General features: G+C 43.2%; 1 protein-coding gene across 4 annotated transcripts; it reads left to right on the forward strand.

The window, feature by feature from the left end:
- Positions 1-246: 246 nt before the first annotated feature.
- On the forward strand, positions 247-25,418 carry LOC125488040 (NACHT, LRR and PYD domains-containing protein 3-like). 4 transcript variants are annotated; one of them, XM_048620805.1, is made up of 10 exons: positions 260-342; positions 3,186-3,285; positions 3,404-3,489; positions 6,030-6,757; positions 16,196-16,252; positions 17,478-18,534; positions 21,263-21,349; positions 23,707-23,877; positions 24,771-24,938; positions 25,182-25,418. In XM_048620805.1, exons 4-10 carry the CDS (start codon positions 6,244-6,246, stop codon positions 25,267-25,269), a joined length of 2,142 nt encoding a protein of 713 aa, XP_048476762.1. In that variant the 5' UTR covers positions 260-342; positions 3,186-3,285; positions 3,404-3,489; positions 6,030-6,243; the 3' UTR covers positions 25,270-25,418. The 4 variants fall into 4 exon arrangements, with proteins under 4 accessions (XP_048476761.1, XP_048476763.1, XP_048476762.1 ...); XM_048620804.1 differs by lacking the exon at positions 3,186-3,285 and having other exon boundaries at positions 247-342; XM_048620807.1 differs by lacking the exon at positions 3,404-3,489.
- Positions 25,419-25,449: the final 31 nt, after the last annotated feature.

The raw sequence follows: 25,449 nt of genomic DNA on the forward strand, positions 1-25,449 counted from the left end.
CTTTGGAATTAGCTCAGGTTTGTTTTGTTGGGTGGGGAGTGTGTGGTGGGAGAGTTGAAGTGGGGGAGGAGGGGATGGTGGCCTTGAGGTAACGATGGACTGATAAAATATTTGCATAATTCCATGTTGTTTCCAGTCACGTTGCGGCTGACCTTTGATCAGGGTGCTCCTGAGAGTCGAAACACAATCCAAAAAGGGCGGAGTAAGGGAAAGCATATCAGTGCAACAGAGAAACAATTGAAACTCAGCAAACATAAGCCAGTGAGACTCGGAAAGGATTGATGCGAGGAAAGAATGGAGATAGATTTGCCTTCTTTGTATTAATTCTGTGAGGCAACATTGGTAAGGATGTGGTCATGGATTGCTCGTGAAACTCCGGGGATCTGTTGCTTGGTTCTTGTCAGCTTTTTGTTTCTTTTGAAAAGCCTGAAATTGTGAGGCGGCTGTACTGTACCAACTAGTTCTACGTTGGAATCTGTCACTTGGTTTGATGTGTCGATATTTGACCACAAACAAGGTCAGAACACAGTCAAACCCCCAAAACTGAAATTGCTGAAGAAATTCAGCAGGTTTGGCGGCATTTGTTAAAATAGAGAGGGAAACCAAGTTAATGTTTTGGGTCTCCCGAGTTCTGAGCTTCTCTCTCGACAGAGGATGGATAAGCTCGAGTTGTTTTCTTTACAGAAGTTGAGGGGGAACCTGATAGATGTGTATAATGTTATGAGGGACATGGACAGTGTGAATAGAAAGCAGCTATTCCTTGGAGATAGAATAGTACTGTTCGGAAGAGGCCATTTGGCCCATCGATTCAGTACCATTACAAAGCTACACTAAATTTGCACTAGCCCCATTTTCAGAACAAATGGGGGTGTAATTTTAAAGTGAAAGGCAAGGCATTTAGATGGAATTTGAGGAATTCTGTTTTCCACCCAGAGAGTGGTAGTGGTCTGGAATACGCAGACTGGGAGGATAGGTGATGTGGGAAAAATTCACAAACTTTAAAAAGTCCTTGAATGAGCATGTAACATTGTGTGTTACATGAGTGGCATTTTTTTTTTTACTCAGAGAGTGGTTAATGCGTTCTAGAGGAAGTGATGAATTCAGGTACAGTTACAACATTTAAAAGATATTTGGCTAACTATGTGTGTTAGAATGTGGGATTAGTGCAGTTTTAGAGTTGTTTTTATTTTGCTGGTACAGACTTGATGGGCCGAAGGGCCTGTACTGTGCTGTATGATTCCAGATGCTGCCAGACCTGCTGAGTTTCTTGAGCACTTCCTGGCTTTTGCTTTAGATGTCATAGGATTCTACAATGTGGAAAAAGGCCATTCAGCCCATTGAATCTGCACTGACTGTCTGAAGAGTAGGAGGATAGATTTAAGATAAAGGCAGAAGGTCAGAAGGAATGTCAGGAAAATATTTTCACCCAGAAGGTGATGGAAATCTGGAACTCACTGCCTGTAAGGGTGATAGAGGCCGAGATCCTCATAACATTGAAGAAGTATTTAGATGTGCACTTGAGATGGCGAGGCTATGGGCCAAGTGCTGGGAAATGGGTTAGAATAGTTAGCTGGTTAAGGAGTTATAGAATCATACAGCATGGAATCATACAGACCCTTGGTCCAATTAGTCCACGTCAACCATGTTCCCAAACTAAACTAGTCCCCCCACCTGCTCCTGGCCCATATCCCTCCAAACCTTTCCTGTTCATGTACTTATCCAAATGTCTTTTAACCATTGTAACTGTATCTGTATTCACCACTTCCTCTAGCAGTTCATTCCACACATGAACCACTCTCTGAGTAAAAAAAAAATGCCACTCATGTCCTTTCTAAATTTTCTCCTCTCACTTTAAAAATATGCCTTCAATTTTCGAACTCCCCCACCCTAGGGAAAAGACCTTTGCTATTCATCATATGTATGCCTTCAAGGTCACCCCTCAACCTCCTATGCTCCAGTGAAAAAAAAAAGTTCCAGTCTACCCAGGCCCTCCTTATCACTCAAACCTTCCATTCCTGGCAACATCCTGGTAGGTCTTTTCTGAATCCTCTCCAGCTTAATAATATCCTTAATAAAACAGAACGACCAACACTGTACACAGTACTCCAAAAACAGCCTCATGAACGTCTTGTACAACTGCAACATGATGTCCTAACTCCTATACTCAAAGGTCTGAGCAATGAAGGCAAGCGTGCTAAATGCTTTTTTAATCACCGTTTCTAACTGTGATGCAAATTTCAAGGAATTATGTGCCTGAGCCGCTAGGTCTTGCTGGTCTATAACACTACCCAGAACCATACCATTAACTGTATAAGTCCTGCCCTTATTTGTTTGACCAAAATGCAATACCAGTGCAGAGTTGATGGGCTGAAGGGCCTTTTCCTGCACTGTAGATCTGCACGACTTGAAGGGATTTGGGAGTCCTCATTCATGAATCATTAAAAAAAAAGTTAACATCCATGTTCAGCAATTAACAGGGAAGGTAAATGAAAATTTAGTCTTTATTTCAACAGGAATAGAGTATAAAAATGGGGAGGTCATGCTAAAGATACTCGTCAGACCACAGCTGTAATAATGTAAATAGTTCTGGGCCCCATATCTCAGGAAATATATGTTGCAGTTGGAGGCAATCCAGAGAAGGTTTACTTGGCTGACACCAGGAAGGGAGGGATTATCTTATGAGGAGAGGTAGAGTAGACCTGTACTTGATGGAATATAGAAGAATTAGGCATGAACCTATTGAAACATCGAAAAGGCTTAGAGGACTTGACAGCATAGATGCGGAAAGGACTTTTCCCCCTGTGGGAGAATCTAGGACCAGAGGAAATATTCTGAGAATAACAGGTCACACATTTGAGACGGAGTTAAGGGGAATTTTATTTTCTGAGGATGGTGAATCTTTACCACAGACGGCTGTTAAGGCTAAGTCATTAAGTATATTCAAGGCTGATATAGACAGATTTTTAACCAGTAAGGGAATGAAGGGTTATGGGGAAAAGGCAGCAAAGTGCAGTTTAAGGATTATGAAGTCAGACATGATCACATTGAATGCAGAGCAGACTCGATGGGCTGAATGGCTTACTTCTGCTTCAACGTCTTATGGTCTTACGTTATTTGTTAAAATAACCACTGTGATGAGGAGCTCATATTCTGCCGATTCTGGTGAAAAACGAACTTGCTTTCAGATCAAAGATGTTGAAGACTCAAGGATGCTTTCCGTCAGTTTTCTGTTGATTGAAAATGAAGTGGTTGGTCAAGAATTGGGGCAGTTTTCCACATTTTCAGGTAAATTCCATTGTTGTAACTGTACAGGAACAGTTTGACTAAGGTCAGGACTAGTTCTCGCGAGTTAGTCTTCAGTAATATTGCCAAAATATCTTAAGGAACATTATATTGCCTTCAGTCATTTCCTGATATCATGTGGAACGAATCAAATTGGCTCAAGGTTGGACTTGTTATGCACCAGACCAGACCCGGACCCAAGCTATTGTAAGTAGATAGCCAAGACTCTGACTTTTATATTTATTTAAAGGCAAGTTGCTGTGTTCCTGATGTGATTTGATTGAGCAAACATTAATCAAAACTCACTTTATTTTTACAACAGTTAAATATAAAAGAAAAGAGAATTTGCATAACTTCATTGAAATACTGAACAAGATAATGTATTATTTAACTACTGCCATCAACTGTTCCAATATCGGCAGCATCCCATAAACGCATCCTTTAGAAAAAGTGCAATTCAGCAAACAGTTATGGTTCTCAGGTGCTGTCTCTCCAGAGAAGAGAAGCAACCTGCCCCTTTTGATTTTTAAGAGGAAGTGTTGCTGTCTAGCTGCTAGGAACTCCAGCTTTTAGCTCCGCAGCGAGCAGAAATCTTCTCATGAACTGAAAGCAAAATTGAAATCCTTCCTGGGTCTGTGTGAGTCCTGACCCCTCCCACTCATGATTCTAAAAACAGGCAGGGAGAACTCATAAGCTGTTTACCAACTAGCTGTCTGAAGGAGACATTTCATTACCACTGCTCCACAAGAGAAACAGGACAGAACGTTGTGTTTCTTAAAGACACAGTACCGTCACAGTATCTGTAATGTTATTGACATCAAAAGGAAGACTGATATGATCATCCATGTATTACTTCATGTTGAAGATGGCTCCAAGTTCTTCAGTCGTGTCTTCTGCAAAGATGCATTAGACTCCCCGACCTATCCCCAGTTTTGAGCATGTGATATTGTGGAACATCCACCCTCCAAGAATTTTAAATTATCCACCACCATTCACCACAGTTTGTTGAGGAATCACTTTGCCCTGTCAATGCTACTTGGCATGCAAGCCACTCTGTGTTCTGGCATTACCAGACTGACATGTTTTTAGGTATGCCTGGCGCTGCTCCTAGCAAGCCCTCCTGTGCTCTCTATTAAACCAGGGTTCATCCCCTGGCTTGATGGTAATGGTTGAGAAAAGGTTATAACAGGCCATGAGGTTACAATTCTTCTGCTGTCAATGGTCAGCAGTACCTCATGGATGCCCAGTGTTAAGTTGCTAGATCTGTTCGAGTCTGACCAATTTAGCACAGTGATAGTGCCACACAACATGATGGAGATTATTCTTAATGTGAAGGTGGGACTTCATCTCCACATGGACAGTGCTGTGGTCACTCTTACTGATCCTGTCATTGACAGATGCATCTGCAGCTAGCAGATTGGTAAGGATGAGGGCAAGTGTGTTTTTCCCTCTTGTTGGTTCCCTCACCATCTGCTGCAGACCCAGTCTAGCAGCTATGTCCTTTAGCACCCAACTAACTCGAACTGTAGTGCAGCTGTCAAGCCGATCTTTATGAGAGACTTTGAAATGCCCCACACAAGAAGTGCCCTTCTGTGCCATTATCATTCTTGGTGCTTCTTCCAAGTTGTTCTCAACATCAGTTGGGGTGTGGAGTGATGGTAGGAGGGAGGCATGTGCTCGATAGTAATCAGAAGGATATTAACTCTCCAATGTTAGCCCTGATGACAGGACAGTTCATGGGGTCCATAGTCAATACTGAAGACTCTTATTCCAACTCCCTCCTGACTGTGTACTGCTGTATTGCTCCCCCACCCAAACCGGTGTGTCTGCCTTGCTCATGGGGCAGACATACCCTCAGATGGCAGTCATGGGGATGAAGGGATGAGTCCATGAGTTCGACTGTGTCAGGTTGTTGCTTCAGTCGCCCCGTGGGACAATGCTCCTAAATTTGGCCGGGTGTTAGCCAGGAGGATTTTGCATGCTGTACGAGGTATTGTGTCCTGCTGTCACTCCTGGTGCCTTGGTCAATCATTGGTGCGCTATCCAGTTTCATTCCTTTTATCAGACATTGCAACAATGGAGTGCCTTGCCTGGCTACCTTCAAAAGCAGGTGAGGCTCAACACGTGTAGATTGAGATCATTCGATATTGGCAGAATTTCCTTCCCAAATGACCCTGAGAACATCAGATGGAGGTTTATGACAATCAGTAATGGTTTGTGATGATTGTTGGGCTCTCTAGGAATTTATTCATTGAGCTCAAAATTGACCGTCTGCTTTGGTAGGATTCCGCTCCATGGCTGCAGAGCATCACTTTAACTCTCTAGATTACTTAACCATTGACATTCCCTGATTGTCAGCAATTCTGTCAAGGAGAAATGTCTCACTTCATTATTTTAAACACCTCCAACCAATCCCTCCTCAAACTTCTCGTCTTTGAGCAGAAGGATCTGAATATTTCCGGTTGACCCGGAGTTGAAAACTCTGGAATTATTCTCGAGTCTTTTTCCATCCCCCTGCCTTCTGCTCCAATCAGGTTTCATATTTTCGCATTTGTTCAGTCAGTAGAGATATTGTTCCATTCTCAAAAGGGGTTCACATTCTCAACTTCTTCCTGCAGTTTCACTTTTCTCAAATTATTCCATAAACAGAAGAAGGGGTGTGGGGGCAGGGGAGGGGTTTTTGGGTGGAGGTGGAGTAAGAATGTTTGGAAAATAAAGCCTTTCTTTTGTAAATTCTCCCCACATAGGAAATGAACTTGATTGGAAATGGAATTTCTTCAGGAGGAACAAGGGGTTAAAAAACAAAGAACGCTGTCCACAGTGGTGCAGTTATTTTACAGAACACTTCTCTGTAATTGGGGAGACTTGAGTTCCGACCTCCTGCCTCAGAGGTGGGGACATTACCGCCACACCATAGAAGGCCTTAAAGTGAAGTTACTACTGAGCGGAATTTGGCGTTAGATGACCTGTAATGGAAATTTGGAATGGGAACTTATGAGCTGTTCTGGTGATGGACTGAATTCACCAGGAGAAACAGAAACGACCGGAGTAAGCAACGTCATAACAAGGACTAGAGCTTGGATGTCAAATGAGGCAAGCGAAAGAATAGCCAATATGAAAGAAGTCAATAAATCAGACTTTATACACAACACTGATGAAGTCGAACAGACAGAGCAGTTGGCCACTGGAACTGAAACAGACTTTGGTTGTTTTCAGCAATTGTTAAGTTACCTCTGTTGTGAATACCGGAGTGTGGATTTGAAAGAAAATCAGGCAATTGTAGCAGTTGAAAACTACTCGTCCCACTACTGTCTCTCCAACCCCACATTCACTCCTCCCTCACATGATTCCAGTTCTGAGGATCATCATACACCAAGGGCAGCCTTCCCAACAATGCCGGATATGACAGGTTTGAAAGATATGGAGCTGCAGGATGTCAAGCAGGATCAGGCATCAGCTGTACAAGGAAGCACAGGTCAATGATGTGACACTTTATGGAGATTCCTTTTTTTTTAACTATTCATTCACGGGTTGAGGGCATCGCTGACCAGGAGCATTTATTTCCCTTGCCCATCCTAATTGCCCAGAGGGCAGATCAGAATCAACCATATTTCTGTGGGCCTGGAGTCACATGTAGGCCAGAGCAGTTAAGAATGGCAGTTTCCTTCCTTAAAGGACATTAGTGAACCAGATGGGTTTTCCCCAACAATCAGCAATGGGTTATTGATCATTATTAGATTCCTAATTCCAGATTTTTTAAAAAATGAGCTCAAATTCCAATATCTGCTGTGGCGGGATTCAAATCCAGGTCCCTGGAACTGTATCTGGGTCTCTGGATGAACAATCCAGCGATAATACCACTAGGCCATTGCCTCCCCAATTCTATGGTTTAAGACCATTAGAGGCTGTTTAGACCTGCGATTCTGCTCTGCTTTCTGATAGGAGCATGGCTGATCCGCCATTCTTCAAAGTAACTTTCCTGCTCTTTCCCTGAAACCTTTGACTCCCTGCCTGACTGAGATTCTGAGGCCACTTTTAGAAGACTGCATACAATTCTGATTGCCATTCTATAGAACATAGAACATAGAACATAGAACATTACAGCGCAGTACAGGCCCTTCGGCCCTCGATGTTGCGCCGACCTGTGAAACCAATCTGAAGCCCATCTAACCTAAACTATTCCATTATCATCCATATGTTTATCCAATGACCATTTAAATGCCCTTAAAGTGGGCGAGTCTACTATTTTTGCAGGCAGGGCATTCCATGCCCTTACTACTCTCTGAGTAAAGAACCTACCTCTGACATCTGTCCTATATCTATCACCCCTCAATTTAAAGCTATGTCCCCTTGTGCTAGCTATCACCATCCGAGGAAAAAGGCTCCCACTGTCCACCCTATCTAATCCTCTGATCATCTTGTATGTCTCTATCAAGTCACCTCTTAACCTTCTTCTCTCTAACAAAAACAGCCTCAAGACCCTCAGCCTTTCCTCATAAGACCTTCCCTCCATACCAGGCAACATCCTGGTAAATCTCCTCTGCACCCTTTCCAATGCTTCCACATCCTTCCTATAATGCGGTGACCAGAACTGTACGCAATACTCCAAGTGCGGCCGCACCAGAGTTTTGCACAGCTGCAACATGACCTCATGGCTCCGAAACTCAATCCCTCTACCAATAAAACCTAACATACTGTATGCCTTCTTAACAACGCTATCAACCTGGGTGGCAACTTTCAGTGATCTATGCACATGGACACCGAGATCTTTCTGCTCATCCACACTACCAAGAATCTTACCATTAGCCCAGTACTCTCTATTCCTGTTACTCCTTCCAAAGTGAATCACCTCACACTTTTCCGCATTAAACTCCATTTGCCACCTCTCAGCCCAGCTTTGCAGCTTATCTATGTCCCTCTGTAACCTGCAACATCCTTCTGCACTATCCACAACTCCACCGACTTTGGTGTCATCCGCAAATTTACTAACCCATCCTTCTACGCCCTCATCCAGGTCATTTATAAAAATGACAAACAGCAGTGGCCCCAAAACAGATCCTTGAGGTACACCACGAGGAACTGAACTCCAGGATGAACATTTCTCATCAACCACCACCCTCTGTCTTCTTACAGCTAGCCAATTTCTGATCCAAACCGCTAAATCACCCTCAATCCCATGCCTCTGTATTTTCTGCAATAGCCTACCATGGGGAACCTTATCAAACGCTTTACTGAAATCCAAATACACCACATGACCGTCCCCAATTTTACTCTACTCATTCTTTTATTCCTGACATACCTATAGAAAGCTTTAGGGTTTTACTTGATCCTACCTGCTAAAGACTTCTCATGTCCCCTCCTGGCTCTTCTTAGCTCTCTCTTTAGGTCCTTCCTGGCTAACTTGTAACTCTCAAGTGCCCTCACTGAGCCTTCACGCCTCATCTCGACATAAGCCTCCTTCTTCCTTTTGACAAGAGATTCAACTTCTTTAGTAAACCATGTTTCCCTCGCTCGACCACTTCCTCCCTGCCTGACAGGTACATACTTCTCAAGGACACACAGTAGCTGTTCCTTGAACAAGCTCTACATTTCGATTGTGCCCAGCCCCTGCAGTTTCCTTCTCCATCCTATGCATCCTAAATCTTGCCTCATTGCCTCATAATTGCCTTTCCCCCAGCTATAACTCTTGCCCTGCATTATATACTGATCCCTTTCCATTGCTAAAGTAAACGTAACGGAATTGTGGTCACTACCACCAAAGTGCTCACCTACCTCCAAATCTAACACCTGGCCTGGTTCATTACCCAGTACCAAATCCAATGTGGCCTCGCCTCTTGTTGGCCTATCTACATACTGTGTCAGGAAACCCTCCTGCACACATTGGACAAAATCTGACCCATCTGAAGTACTCGAACTATAGCGTTTCCAGTCAATATTTGGAAAGTTAAAGTCCCCCATAACAACTACCCTGTTACTTTCGCTCCTATCCAGAATCATCTTTGTAATCTTTTCCTCTACATCTCTGGAACTTTTTGGAGGCCTATAGAAAACTCCCAACAGGGTGACCTCTCCTTTCCTGGTTCTAACCTCAGCCCATACTACCTCAGTAGACGAGTTGTCATCAAATGTCCTTTCTGCCACCTTAATACTGTCCTTGACTAACAATGCCACACCTCCCCCTCTTTTACCACCTTCCCTGATCTTACTGAAACATCTAAACCCCGGAACCTGCAACAACCATTCCTGTCCCTGCTCTATCCATGTCTCCGAAATGGCCACAACATCGAAGTCCCAGGTACCAACCCATGCTGCAAGTTCACCCACCTTATTCCGGATGCTCCTGGCATTGAAGTAGACACACTTCAAACCACCTTCCTGCCTGCCAGTACACTCCTGCGACCTTGAAACCTTATTTATGACCTCACTACTCTCAACCTCCTGTACACTGGAGCTACAATTCAGGTTCCCACCCCCCTGTTGAATTAATTTAAACCCTCCCGAAGAGCATTAGCAAATTTCCCCCCCAGGATATTGGTACCCCTCTGGTTCAGGTGTAGACAATCCCATTTGTAGAGGTCCCACCTACCCCAGAATGAGCCCCAATTATCCAGGTATCTGAAAGGATATATGGAAAGGATTTTTTTTTCATAGAATCGCTACAGTGTAGAGAAACAGGCCCTTCGGCCCAATAAGTCTACGCTGACCCTCAGAGCATCCAACCCAGACCTGTCCCTCTATAACCCACCGAACCTTAACATCCTTGAACACCACGGGCAATTTAGCATGGTAAATCCACGTTGTCTGCACATCTTTGTATTGTGGGAGGAAACTGGAGCACCTGAAGGAAACCTATGTAGACACGGGGAGAATGTGTGAACTCCACACAGACAGTTGCCCAAGGGAGGAATCGACCCCAGGTCCCTGGCGCTGTGAGGCAGCAGTGCTAACCACTGTGCCACCCGAAAAACTTGCAAAGTTGTTAAACTTGAGAAGGTGCAGAAAAGATTTGCAAGGATGTGGTCTGGACTGGAGGATTTGAGCTAGAGGGAGAGGCTGGGCAGGCTGGAAATTTTTCTCCTTTACTCAGAGGTGTTTCTTGGAACCTTTATGGAGGTTTATAAAATATTGAGGGGCATGGATAGGGTGATTAGCCAAGGTCTTTTTCTTAGGGTGGGAGAATTCAAAACCAGTGGGCATAGATTTAAGATGAGAGGGGAAAGATTTAAAAAAGGACCCAGAGGGTGGTACATGTATTGAACTAACTGCCAGAGGAAGTGGTGGAGACTGGTACAATTACAAAATTCAAAAGGCATCTGGATGGATATATGAATGGGAAGAATTTAGAGAGAAATGGGGCAAATGCTGACAAATGGAACTGGGTTAGATTGGGAGGTATGGTCCATGCGGATGGGTTGGACCAAAGGCTCTATTTCCATGCTCTGTGACTCTGACTCTGTCTCAGCCTTTAACATACACAAGGGCTCAGCCCCCTCCAACTCTCTGTGGCAAGGAGTTCCAAAGACTCACAGCCCTCTGAGGGAAGAAATTCCCCCTCATCTCATTCTTAAATTGGTGCCCCCTAATTCTGAGACTATGTCGTCTGAACTCCAATTGCCACTGTATAAATTGGCTTCCTTATTAATTCCTTAATAATTCATTAAGACGTTGGAATGCTGCTGGAAGTTCGCAATGTCCTTCCTCAACTTTGGCAGTCAGTGTCCAAGCCAAACTGTAGAGGTAAATGGGTGGCACTGAATTGATGCTCAATTTTTTTTTCATACAGGCCAACTTTAGTTGGTGTTGAGTTCCCGGGCAGTAGAATTGCAACAGCACAGGAGTCCATTCAGCCCATCATGTCTGTTGCAGCTTTCCAATGAGCATCATGACTTATTGCTAGGTGCTAAGTGATGCATTTTGGTAAGACACAACAGGGCAGGACTCACACAGTTAATGTTAGGGCACTGTGGAGTGTTGTCCAGCAGAGACACCTAGGATTGCAGCTGCATAGTTTCTTGAAAGTAATGCCACAGGTGGACAGAGGTGGTGAATAATTTGTTTGGCACACTTGCCTTCATTGGTCAAAGCATGAGTATAGAAGTTGGGACATCATGTTGCTGCTGTACACTTTTGGTGAGGTCACTTTTGGAGTACTGTGTACAGTTCTGGTTGTCCTGTTATGGGAAGGATGTAGTCAAACCAGGAATGGACCAGAAAAAGATTTACGAGGGTGTTACCAGGACTGGAGGGTTTGAGTTATAAGAAGAGGCTGAATAGGCTGGGGCCTTTTTGCCTGGAGTGTAGGTGGTTAAGAGGTGACCTTTTGGAGGTTTATAAAATCATGAAGGACATGGATAAGGCAAATACTCAAGGTCTTTTCTCCAGGGTAGGGAAGTCCAAAAGTAGAGGACACGTGTTTAAGGTGAGTGGGGAAAGATATAATAAGGCCTTGAGGAGCAACTTTTTCAGACAGAGAGTGGGGTGTATATGGAATGAGCTGCTAGAGGAAGTGGTAGAGGCGGATACAATTACGACTTTTAAAATACATTTGGACAGGGAATGGAAAGGTTTGGAGGGATATGGGCCAAATACAGGCAAATGGGAGTTGTTACATTTGGAAAATCTGGTTGGCATGGACGAATTGGACCGAAGGGTCTGTTTCGGTGCTGTATGACTCTATGACTCTGTATCCTCTTGTCCCTTTCCATGATATTAATGTAAGTGGTGAAAGGTCCTGTGGGAACTCCACCTCCACACCTTGCCTCCAAGACAGTGTTCCTTCTTCATTTTATTTCTGTAATCAACTTTGCTTTCTCCTGAGCTGCATTTCTTTCTAACGTTTAATCGAATACCTTGCAATGACTCAAGACCTTCTGAGACACGAGATTCTTCCTCATCTCGATCTTAAATAGGCACCCCTTTATTCTGAGACTATGCCCTCTGCTCCTAGACTGTTCCATGAGGGGAAACATCCTCTCGGCATCTATCACTTGCTGTTTAAAGATATATCATTTCAGTTGCATTTGTTTTATTCATCCCATTCATGCAAGCTATTTCCATCAGTTTGATACCGACTCTGCTTCAAATTGTTCAGGGTTAATCAATAATTCAAATGGATTGTTTTGTTTTAGGGCTATGTTCTTATTTTGTTCCACATCAAATAGCTATTCAATGCTTCTCTCTCTCTATCTGTGTGTTTATCGACTAACAGTTAGCCTTGTTTCCTGTGGTTAATTCAATTATCGTACTTTATAAACTCCCATAATTAAGTTTGAAACTCATTCCTAAGAATATCTCCTTTCATATTCTGATTCAAAGTCAAATTGAATCATATCCACATTGTTTATTCCAAGAGGTCACCTAAGTGTAAAATTTACAAGTTCTGTTTAGTTTGTTTCCTCTGATCTTTAACTGCTCTGCCCCAGAAACTGGACCTGACTTTGTTCTGTAAATTTGTTGCTACTGGCCTAACAGTTCTGCCTATGTGTATCTGAAGGAATCTCATTTGACACCTAGCATTGAAATCAACATGACACTGTGATTTAGGAACTTATACATGACACAGAAAAATTGGAGACTAATTAGTTTGTTATTTAAACAGAAAAAAAGTCATCTGATAACATATCTGTTTATGTGACATGCATGTACTTATTTCTTATCAAATGGCTGTTTGAACAATTTTATGAGTGTCCCAGATTTAGGCACGTGATCCCATTAAGGGCTCTAATTTTAAAGAGCTGATATATGAACAATTTCCTGTACTTACAAAGGGATCTTTCATATTGTTCTGCGTTGTGTTCTGACTTGTGTAGAGATAGACTTTTTGAGCAGAGAACTATCCGAATCACTAACAACATAGTCCTAACAGATCTCTGGGCTGCTTTCATTGGAGAGAGGGGTGACTGTCACCATGCCTTTGACAAGGGGTGAGGTTGAGAATTTAGGGCCCATCATGGTAACCTCAGCTAGTGCAGGAATTGAACCCATACTGTTGGTGTCACTCTGCAGCACGAACTAGCAATGCAAGCTAACTGAAGCCCTGTAGTAATCACATCTCTTACAATACCAGAAACATAAGTAATAAAATTGCAAAGCGTGTAGTCAGGTGGCTCAGTGGTTAGTACGACTGCCTTGCAAAACTAGGGACCCGGGTTTGATTCCAACCTCGGGTGACTGTCTGTGTGGAGTTTGCACCTTTTCCCTGTGCCTGCGAGGGTCTCTGGGAGCTCCAGTTTCCTCCCACAGTTCAGAGATGTGCAGGTTAGGTGAATTGGCTGTGCTAAACTTCCCACAGCAGGCAAGCAAGGACATATAGTAATGGGAAGTACATGGTATGAGGTGGGTCTGGATGGGATGCTCTGCAGTAGGTTGGTGTGCACATGATGGGCTGAATGGCCTGTTTGCACATTGTAGGGATCATATAACAATATTTAATCTGCCACATTCTCCAACAGTGGTAGCTGTTTAAACTTCCCCACACATTGTATGCAATGAGGAAAGGGCAGCACGGTGGCTCAGTAGTTAGCACTGCTGCCTCACAGCACCAGGGACCCGGGTTTGATTCCACCCTTGGGTGACTGCCTGTGTAGAGTTTGCATGTTCTCTGTGTGGGTTTCCTCCCACAGTCCAAGGATGTGCAGTTCAAGTGGATTGGCCATGCTAAATTGCCCACAGTGTTCAGGGATGTGTAGATAAGGTGGGTTACAGAGGGATGTGTCTGGGTGGGATGCTCTGTGATTCGGTGTAGACTTGTTGGGCCGAAGGGCCTGTTTCCACACTGTAGGGATTCTATGAGGAGGTGATGGCCTAGTGGTACTATAGAGTCACAGTCATACAACATGGAAAGAGACCTTTCAGTCCAACTAGTTCCCCATGCCTGCTTCTAGCCCATATCTGTCCAAATATTTCCTATTCATGTATCTATCCAAATGTCTCTTAAACATTGCAATTGTACCTGCATCCACCACTTCCTCAGGAAGCTCATTCCACACATTCTGTGTAAAAAACAATTGCCGCTCATATCTTTTTATAGATCTCTCTCGTCTCATCTTAAAACTATGTCCCCTAGTCATGAAATCTCCCATATCAGGGAAAAGACAACTACCGTTAACTCTATCTGTACTTCTCATTGTTGTATAAATTTCTGTAAGGTCACCTTTCAACCTCTTATGCTCCAGAGAGAATAGTACCAGCCGATCCAACCTTTCTGCACAACTCAAACATTCCATTCCCAGCAACATCCTTGTAAACCTCTTCTGAACCTTCTCCAGCTTGATAATATCCTTCCCATAATTGGACGACCATAACTGGACGCAGTTTTCCAGAAGAGGCCTCACCATTATTCAACATAACTTCCCAATTCCTACACTCAAAGGACTGAGCAATGAAGGCATGTGTGCCAAATGCCTTTTTAACCACCCTGTCTATATGTGATGCAAACTTCAAAGAATTATGTACCTGCATCTTTTGGCCCTTCTGTACTAAAATACTACCTAAGGGCCTACCATTAATTGTATATCTCTACCCGTGTTTGCTGTATCAAAACACATTGCCTTGCAATTATCCAGATTGAACTCCATCTGCCGTTTTTTAGCCTATTAACCCCTTGATCAAGGTCCCTTTGTAATCTTAGAAAACCTTTTCCACTGTGCCACCAATTTTGGTGTCTTCCGCAAACTTACTAATTATACCTTCCATATTGTCATCCAAATCATTTATATAAATGACAAACAAAAGATAACCCAGAACTGATCCCTGTGGAACACCCCTGGTGACAGGCCTCCAGTCTGAAAAGCAACCCTCCACTATTACCCTCTGACTCCTACCATTAAGCCAATTATGTATCCAATTGGCAAGTTCGTCATGAATTCCATGTGACCTAACTTTACTGATTAGCCTGCGATACGGAACCTTGTCAAAGGCTTTACTAAAATCCAAATAAACAACATCCTTAGCACTGCCCTCATCAATCTTTTTGGTAACTTCCTCAAGAAACTCAATCAAGTTTGTGAGACACGATTTTCCTTGCACAAAACCATGCTGATTATACCTAATCAAGTTTTGCCTCTCTAAATATCCATAAATCTTATCTTTTATAGTGACCTCCAACAATTTACCCACAACTGAAGGCAGACTCAGTTTTACAGTTCCCCAGTTTCTCCTGATAATCTTTCTCAAGCAAAAGTGCAACATTAGCTACCCTCTAGTCATCAGGCACCTCACCTGTAGTTACAGATGATGCCTTATCGCTGGACTATTTGTCTAGAGACCCAGACACAGTTTGACGACCCAATTTGTCATCCAACTATGGTGGAACTTGAATTCAATTTTAAAAAGAAAAATCTGGGATTAAAAATTTAATGACCATGAATCCATTGTTGATTGTTGGCAAAAATCCCTCGGGTTCACTAATGTCCCTTAAGAAAAGAAGCTGCTATCGTCATCTCATCTGGCCTACATTTGACTCCAGAGCCACAGCAATATTATTTCTTTCTTAACTACCCTCTGGAATGGGCAATAAATGCTGGTCTAACCATCCTGTGAATGAATAGAGGCAAAAAAAAAGATAAATAGCACATTTGACGGTGATGGAAAAGTCATTTCCCAACTTGACTTATGGTTATTTTTAAAGTTTTGTTTGTTTCCCCAAGCTGACTCTTGCAAGTGAGCACATGCAACATGGATCTGTGTTCAGTAGGAGCAGGTGCATATGACATTCCCGCTTGAATGGCCTGTACTGTTACCATGTCCCATCTCAGAAACATCATCCAGTCTTCAAAGCAAAACCAGTAACCTCTCATTGTTCATTTGCCTTATCAAGACATCATTTCAGAAATAAACGTAACTGAGAGCATTAACTAGAAAAATCTATCATTACAAAGCCTGTTACTAACAGCTAGTGTATGACTTTTCTTAGGAGGCGCTCAAATACTGCAGGCGAAGCAAAGTGGGGAAGAGCTCAATCATTCAAAAGGTAAGCAAGTTTTTCAATCCTCAATCTAACATCCATCTCCTTCACAAATTTTAATGAACTGTTTCAGAAGAATGCATTTCAGCCTGTCTGCAAAATTAACAAATGTGAGAAAATAGAAATTCCAACTCATTTCTATTCTATACGTGGATGAAGTTTGTAAATTACTCATTCGTGGGATGTGGGCATTGCTGGTTAGGTCAGCAATTATTGCCCATCATAACAGGGTCAATAACATTGCTCAGGGCCTGGAGTCACATCTAGGCCAGATCACGTAAGGATTGCAGTTTCTTTCCCTAAAGGACATAAGTGAACCAGTTGTTTTTTTCCCTGATAATTGACAATGGTTTGCAGATTTTTATTGAATTCAAATTCGACCATTTTGAGTGGTGAGATTTGAACCCCGAACCTCAGAACGTTAACTGGGTCTCTGGTTGAATAGCAATAATACTGCTAGACAGCCACTCCCCAGTAATGAACAGGGAGCAGAAAAATCTTTAGAAATGCCTGAAGTGATCATTTAAATGTGTGGCAGGAAGACAATTTAGATGCTTTGTCATTGCAGCCTCTACATTTCAATCATCAATCAGCAACTATTAAAGATCTCTATGAAATTAAATAGAACGTAAATCTTGTGGCAGAGTGGTAGTGTCCTTACCTCTTGTTCAACTCCCAGTTGCTGCAGACGGGTGTCATAGCATATTCGAGTTTGTTGATATAAAAAAAAAATGTCTAGAAGGCAAATCTAGGGCTGTTGTGATTATGTTCCAACCTTTGAACCAAGAGGCATGGGTTAAAGTTCTACCTAATCCTCAACTATGTGATAACATAGCTGAACAGGTTGATAACAATAAGCTGATGATTTAAATTGTATTACTCAGACAGACACCATTTATTGAGCTGTGGTAGTGTCCTTACCTCTGAGCCAGGAGGCACAGTTCTATTCCAGAATACTCTGGGAGTGTGTAATGACCTCTCAGAACAGGTTGACTCGGAAATTACCTATAGCCTCATGGATTATACAATCCTTCAGGAAAGAGGGCACTGGTGACATGGTAGTTGCGTCCATACCTCTGAGCCAGGAGAACTGGGTTCAAGTCCCCCTTGCATGGTGGTCTGTAATAATGTCTTTGATCTTGTTGAAAAGGAAACTATCTAGAACGTGAATCTAGGTGTTGAAAGAAAGAAATACCAACAATGATATAAAACAATTCATTGCAATTCCTAGACTTGAATGCAAAACAGCAGCAAGAAGAACTCCAGGAAACCAGCTCGACGTTCGAGAATGACTCCCGTCTCCAGGACTGCACTGACCACAAGGCACAGGAGTATTTCTGGAAGGTTTTTCAAAGTGAAGAAGTTGCGGCGGAGGCTTGCAGACACACGAAGGAGAGTAGAAGTGTCTACAACTTGCGGGCAAACCCTTCTTACTGTGAGACTGTTGACACATCCCTGGACTTTTTGTTCACATACCAATGCCCCCCCGGGGAGAGGCCTCCAGTGACCATTGCCTACTTGCTAATGACTTTTGTCTTCACAATGTTCACTGGTAGGTGCAGATGGGGAAAAGACCACATTCCAATTCTGCTGAAAGTCTGTGAATTAGCCTACGAAGGAATCTGTCAGGAGACTTCTGTTCTCGAGGAATCTTCCTGTCATCAGAGGCTCACTCTATCAGAATTGCGATCCCACATCCCGGCAGAGATTTTGGAGGGGGAGGAATTTGCTGGTGGGGTCACATACAGATTCCCTCATCCACCGGTTCAGGGTTTCTTGGCTGCGGTGGGTCTGCTTGTGAATGCTGATCCCGAAGAGCTCATCAGTGTCCTGGAGAAGCATTATGATGAGAGAGACGCGCAGTTTGTAGTGTTTCTGCGATGTCTCTTCGGCCTTTGCTCTCCAGCCCTGTCTCAGCTGCTGAAGGAACTCCTGGGTCCTGTACCGGGTGAAACCATTTGCAAGTTAACTGCATTCTTGGAGCTGAGAATCCAAGCGGGGATTCAAAACATGAACAGTGAGCTGGACAAAGTAGATCTTCTGAAGACATTGTGCAACCTATATGAATCTCAGAACGAAGAACTGGCCAGGAGGACTGTTGGTTCCACGAAGCAACTAGCATTTGGAGGGTGGAAACCTGTAAAGTTGACTCCCATAAATTGTATGGCTATTGCAGTCGGAATACAACTATGCCACACGGTTGAAGACCTCAATCTCAATAACTGTTATATTGAGGATGATGGATTGCGTTGCTTAGCACCAGTCCTACATCGGTGTAAAGTGCTGAGGTACTGTGATCTGTTGTTAAGTCATAGATGGTGACACCATAAGGAGGGAGAGATGGATATCATAGATTCATACCGTGCAGAAGAGGCCCTTTGGTCCATCAATGCCATACTACCAAAAATATATTACTACTAACACTAGTCCCACTTTCCTGCACTAGCCTTGAATAATATAACATTTCAAGTGCTCATCCCAGTACTTTTTAAATGTTGTGAGGTTTCCCGCCTCAACTACCCTCCCAGTCAGGGCATTCTGGTCTCCCACCACCGTCTGGATGATTTGTTTCTTCTCTCATCCCTTCTAAGACTTCTGCCTTTCACTTTACAGTTATGTCCCTTTATAATTGACCCTTTGTCTAAAGAAAACAGCTGCTTTCCATCCACCCTGTCCATAATTTATCAGATTTCACCCCTCAACCTTCCTTGCTCCAAAAAAAAACAACCCAAGCTTATCCAGCTTTTCTTCATCGCTGAAATTATGCATCCCAGGCAGCATGCTGGTGAATCTCCTCTGCACCCCTTTCCAGTACAATCCCATCCTTCCTATAGTGCGGGGACCTGAAACTGTACTCCAGCTGTGGCATAAACAAAGTCCTGTACAGCTTCAGCATGACTGCCCAGCTCTGATAATCTATGCCACGTCTGTTAAAAACATGTATCCCACGTGCCTTCTTAACAACACAATTAACCTGTCCTGCCACTTTCAGGGATCTGTAGATTGGGGGAGATTGGGGGATGGGGTGGATTGCACAACCTGCAATACCAGAGAAATGGTAAAGCACCAAAGGAGGACATTCGGCCCATTGTGCCTGCACTGGTTCTTCATAGAAACAGAGAATATAGGAGCAGGAGTAGGCTATTCAACCCTTTGAGCCTGCTCCTCCATTCAATATGATCATAGCTGATCATCCAACTCAGTACCCTGTTTCCACTTCCTCTGCAAACTATTTGATTCTATTTGCCCTAAGAACGGTATCTACATCTTTCCTAAAAATCTCCAATGTTGTGGCCTCCACAGTTTCCTGTGGTAGAGAATTCCACAGCCTTCCTACTATCTGGGTGGAGACATTTCTCCTCATCTCTGTCCTAAATGGACTACTCCTTATCCTTGGACTGTGAGCCCTGGTTCTGGAACTCCCTAGTCATCAGGAACATCAATACCACATCTACCTTGTCTCATCCTGTTAGAATTTTATAGGTTTCTATGAGTTCCTTCTTCAGCCTTCTAAACTCTAGCGAATATAACCCTACACATAGTGTCATAGCGTTGTACAGCATAGAAACAGACCCTTAGGCCCAACTTGTCCATGACACCCAAACATCCCAATCTGACATACTTCCATTTGCCAGCATTTGGCTCATATCCCTATTAAACTCTTTCTATCCGTATGCCCATCCAGATGCCTTTGAAATGTTGTAATTGTAACAGCCTCCACCACTTCCTTTGGCAGTTCATTGTATACACCACCCACTGCCTGAAAAACTTGCTCCTCAGGTCCTTTTTTAAATATTTTCCCTCTCACCCTAAACCTCTGGCATCTAATTTTTGACTCCCCCACCCTCGGCAAAATAACTTGGCTATTCACCCCATCCATGCCCCTCATGATTTTTATAAACCTCTGTAAAGTCACCCCTCACCCTACGATGCTCCATAATTGATCCAGTTTCTCCTTGAATAACAGTCCCACCATCTCAGGAATCACTCCCTCAATAGCCCGATGAGTATATTACCTAATGTCAATATCCTGCTTTCTTCCCCAAAACCTTCCACCCTTGTTGCTATTTAAATAACCATACAGTTTCCTCTTGATCACCTCAATTGCACCTGTCTCCATCACATTTTCAGGCAATGCATTCCAAATCCTAACTACTTGCTGTGTGAAAACATTTTTTTTTCTCACATCACCCTTGTTTCATTTGCACAGCATTTTAAATCTCTACCCTCTCATTAATTTTCCTTTCATGAGTGGGTGCAGCTTCTCCCCATCTTCTGTGTCCAGGCAGCTCGTTATTTTAAAAACTTCTGTTGCTATGTTCCACCACATTGTGAAAAAATGCCCCTGACATTCTGAGAATAAGTAATAATAATTGAATGTTTTGTGTAAAATAGTGTTATAGAATCATAGACTCAGAATTTTACAGGACTGAAAGAGGACCATTTGACACATTGTGTCTGTACGGCTTCTGAAAGAGCGATGCAGCCAGACCTACTCTCCAGCCCCATCTCTGTAGCCTTCTCCGTTTGTCACTTTCAAATATATATCCAGCTCTCTTTTGAAACCTCTTAGGGAATCTGCCTTCATTGCTCTCCCAGGCAGCGTTTTCCAAACCATAATAACTCTCTGAGTAAAGAAGTTTCTCCTCATCTCACTCCTGGCTCTCTTGCTGATAGTCTTGAAATTGTGACCCCTAGTTACTGACATTCTCAATAGTGGAAACCGAATATCCCTCTTTACCCTGTCGAAATTATTCATAATTTTGACCACCGCCATAGGGCCACCTCTTAATCTTCTCTGCTCCAAGGATAACATGCCCAATTTCTCTCATCTTTCCTTGTATTTAAAATCCCTCATTCCTGTCACCATTCTAGTAAATCTCTCTCCAGGACTTTAACATCCTTCTTTAAGTAAGGTGTCCAGTACTGAACTGTTTGATACTGTTGGATAGAAATATTATGAGATTTTGATGATGGCCGCTAATTAAATACTCATCTCTTTCTATCAACCTGTAGATTAAATGAGAACAAATTGAGTGACATGTCATCTGAAGGATTGTTTGCTGCATTGACCAGGACAGACTGCAAAATACATACGTTGGAGTAAGGAAATCTATTTGAATACAGATGCCATGAGAATTCCCCATTGGTGCCGAACCCTCATTTCCTTTCTTGTTCATAATTAATTTGAGTCATTTCTTTTGCTTCTGAATCTGCGAGTAGGAGTGCACTTCATTCAAAATAGTGTCTTTAGGATTAGACGTATTGCCTACCCTGACCATTCACCGGAATGTGTACAGGTCCTGTATGAGACTTCTTTTGTTATTAAAAAAAACAGCCATGTTTCTGAGGGCACTGGCCTTTGCAAACGCAGACTGTTTCGATCAGTTGGCAAACATTTGCCGACTTGACCACATGACCCCAAATCAGAGGTGAGCTCCGTGTGGGTGACATTATAACGGCCGCATGGCACTTTTCTTTCGTGTATAAGTGATATCTCGAAGAGGTTCTTAACCGAGCAACTGCATTTTCCACTGTCCAGCTTGCAAACAAAACTCTTCAGGTAACTTTGACAAGGTCGTGTCTCCTCAACTGTGTGTTCTTAACACTGTCAAGAGCTGCAAAAAACAAAAAACACTAAACGTTGAGCATTTATTTTATTCATTCATGGGACTATAGAATCCCTATAATGCAGAGAGAGGCCATTCAGCCCATCAGTTTTACACCAACGCTTCTAAGGGCATCCCTCCCAAACCCATCCCATTCTCATAACCCCACATTTTTACCATGGCTTACCTACCTATCCTGTATACTACAGGGCAATTTAGCATGGCCAATCCACCGAACATGCACGTCTTTGGGCCACGGGAGGAAACTAGAGCACCAGGCAGAAACCAACGCAGGGAGAACTTGCAATCTCCACACAAACAATCACTTGAGGCTAAAATCGAAGCCCGGTGCCTGGCACTGTGAGGTAGCAGTGCTATCCAATGAGCCACCATGCCAGCCTTGAGGTCATTGATGGTGTGGCCAGAATTTATTTCCCATCCAGAATTCGATTTAAGGCGGTTAAGAGTTGAACACATTGCTGTGGGTCTGGAGTCACATGTAAAAAAGGTCATCACTCTCCTGCTCTCTCATTAACTTCAGGGTCACCACGCTTCAGGCAAGGGGAGAGGTTGGAAAGGTAGTATCATCACGGTGACCTCAGCTGGCGCGGGCATGAAACGTCCACTGTTAGCATCACTCCACAGCATGAACCTGTTCCCACAATTTGGCTTTCCTCCCCTGAAGTGGCATTAGTGAACCAGATGGGCTTTTCTGCCAAAAAATCGATTACTCCATGCTAACCATTGCTGCCTCACAGCACCAGAGACCCAGGTTTGATCCTAGCCTTGGGCGACAGTCTGTGTGGAGTTTGATGTGGAGGTGCCGGTGTTGGACTGAGGTGGACAAAGTCAGAAGTCACATGACCCCAGGTTATAGTCCAACAGGTTTATTTGAAATCACAAGCTTTCATAGCACTGTTCCTTTGTCCGAAAGCTAGTGATTTCAAATAAACCTGTTGGACTATAACCTGGGGTCATGTGACTTCTGACTGTGTGGAGTTTGCACTCCTTGAGCTTGTGTGGAATTCGTCTGAGTGCTTCGATTTCCTCCCACAGTCCAAAGATTTACAAGTTAGGTGGATTGACCATGCTAAATTGCCCTGTAGCGTCCAGGGATGTGCAGGCTAGGTGTGTCAGCTGTGCTAAATGCAGGGTTAAAGGCGTAGGGATGTTCTTTGGAGGGTCGGCGCAGGCTCAATGGGCTGAACTCTTTCTGCACTGTCGGGATTCTGTGCATCAATATGGTCATTGTTCGACTCTTAATTTGAGATTTTTATTGCATTTAAATGTCACCATCTTCTGGGATTGGAACCTGGGGTTCCCCAAGACATTATGCAGATCTCTCTGGATTAGTCGTCCAGAGATAATTCCATTAGGTCACCCCCTCCCCATCGCAAGGGGCGCTCAGCTTCCCTTCTTCCAGTAGGGCATTTATATTGATAGGCACCGGCTACATTTACAAACCCATTCAGAGCACATCATGACAACAGCTCCCCATAACTGCAGAGTAGCATCAACACAGGTTATATGCTAACATCTCTGCATTTGGCATTCAATGCAAAAGCGGGAATCTCCACCCTGAGTGACACACCTCCTAAATTCATTGCAAAAACACACAGTAAGTAATGCAGCGGGCTATACATATTGCTGTTATACTTTATTTACAGCATAAAACCTCGTGACATTTGGGTTTTTATTTCTCGCTGGTTTATCAAGGGTGCCACTTGATAAGCTGCTGGTTAAAATAATGTTTGCTGTTAAATGGATGCAAGTCAGGCTATTAGTGCATGCCTTGCGAGATATTATTGTATGTTTTCAGGTAATTCATGGATGTGTATTTGACTCTTGCAGGTTGTGGGGTAACCATTTTACCCATGTGTGCGCTGAACACCTGGAGTCAGCTCTCCGTATTAACCAGACACTCGAAACACTGGTTTTGAGCCACAACAGTCTGGGTGATTTGGGAGCCAGAAGATTGACTGTAGCACTAATCGATCCTGGCTGCAAAATCAAGATATTGAGGCACGTGAATTCAGAATTTATATTAGCAAAAGTCAATAGCAGTATACCGTCATAGCATGGAGATTTAGTGATTGTAACGAGGTCAGTCAGTCAGCTGGACTTCATAGAGTGCGGATTCCATAGATTGGGACTGTTAATCTGGTCTCTCTAGTAGCTGACTCTGAAGAGACAGTACTAAAGTCAAAGATTTGTTCATGTGCAAATAAAGGGAGACTTGGTGATGGGATTATCAAGGGCATCAAGGGTTACGGGGAGAAAGCGGGAGAATGGGGTTGAGGAACTTATCAGCCATGATTGAATGACATAGCAGACTGGATGGGCCCAATGGCCTAATTTCTGCTCCTATGTCTTATGGTCTTATTATTACCAGCATCTGCGGAGTTGTTTTAGTGGTGACAAGAGTGGGATTCTACTGAGATGCTCCTGGCACAACAGGTGAGCTCCTGTGCGTTGCTTGCCACCTGCATCGGTTGCCAATTTGGTGGAACCTGACCTGGTGCTAAAGCTCCCCCGGGGTATCTCCAAGGGAAAGAACTGCCCTCTTGGACTCAGAGGGGGAGGGATATATGAATTCGAAGGAGGTCAGCCAGCTGGACCTCATAGGATATGAATTCCCTGATTGGGGCTGTTAATCTGGTCTAATCAGGGAGCCCTGGCTGACAAATAAAATAAACATACTGACACGCTGGTACCTGACTCTGAATGAGGCAGGACTTATGTCAAGGACTATTCATGTGTAAATAAAGGGAGACTTAGTGACGGGCTAACGTCCTCTGTGGAGTTATTTGAGGAATAATTTCCATTGCATTTGTCATGTAAAAGGGGGTTAATTACAGTCAGTCTTAAGAATAGTAATCCCTAAAATTAAACAGTGGTCATTTCACATTCAGCAGATTGGATTGCAATAGTCTCACTGATGACTGTGCACAGGATATTGACTTGTCCGTTAGTGCAAATTGGACCATGAAGGGCTTGGACGTGGACGGTAATTATTTCAGTGATAAATCCATTCTTCCATTCACACGTCTCATAAAACGCAACACAGGATTGAAGTGGATCAGGTAGGTACCCAGTCAGACTTGTGTAAATATTCTGCGAGATTTTTGTTTATTATCTGACATCATTACGAAGGAATGCATTTGCGATAACTGAGTAAACTGTGTTATGTAGCAATCACAAACAGTTTATTGAAATGTTTAAGCCCCTTAACGACTCTGTGCTAAAAATGCATTATTGTACAGTTCATCACAATCTTTCTATGTTTTGTCCCAACTTTACAATCAGTGTTGACATTTTCTTCCCAGGTTGGCTGGTAACAAGTTTTCGTTATTTGGAAGAACACAACTGAGGTCATTGCAACTTCTAAGAGAAGGCTTTGAAGTGTGGGTGTGAACTGTATGCAATTATGAGACTTGCAATGAACATGAAGAAATGCATATCCTTTCTTTCTGTATTTCACTTGCAGTGCAAGGATACTTCTGTATTAATCTGTAAATATTACATATACAATTAACTGTTGTAATTATATTTGTACTAAGGTATATTTGTATAACTAGCCTACTTTATTGTCCT

Source organism: Rhincodon typus, chromosome 48 (assembly GCF_021869965.1).
Source record: "Rhincodon typus isolate 14 chromosome 48, sRhiTyp1.1, whole genome shotgun sequence".
In the NCBI taxonomy this organism is placed as follows: Eukaryota; Metazoa; Chordata; class Chondrichthyes; order Orectolobiformes; family Rhincodontidae; genus Rhincodon; species Rhincodon typus.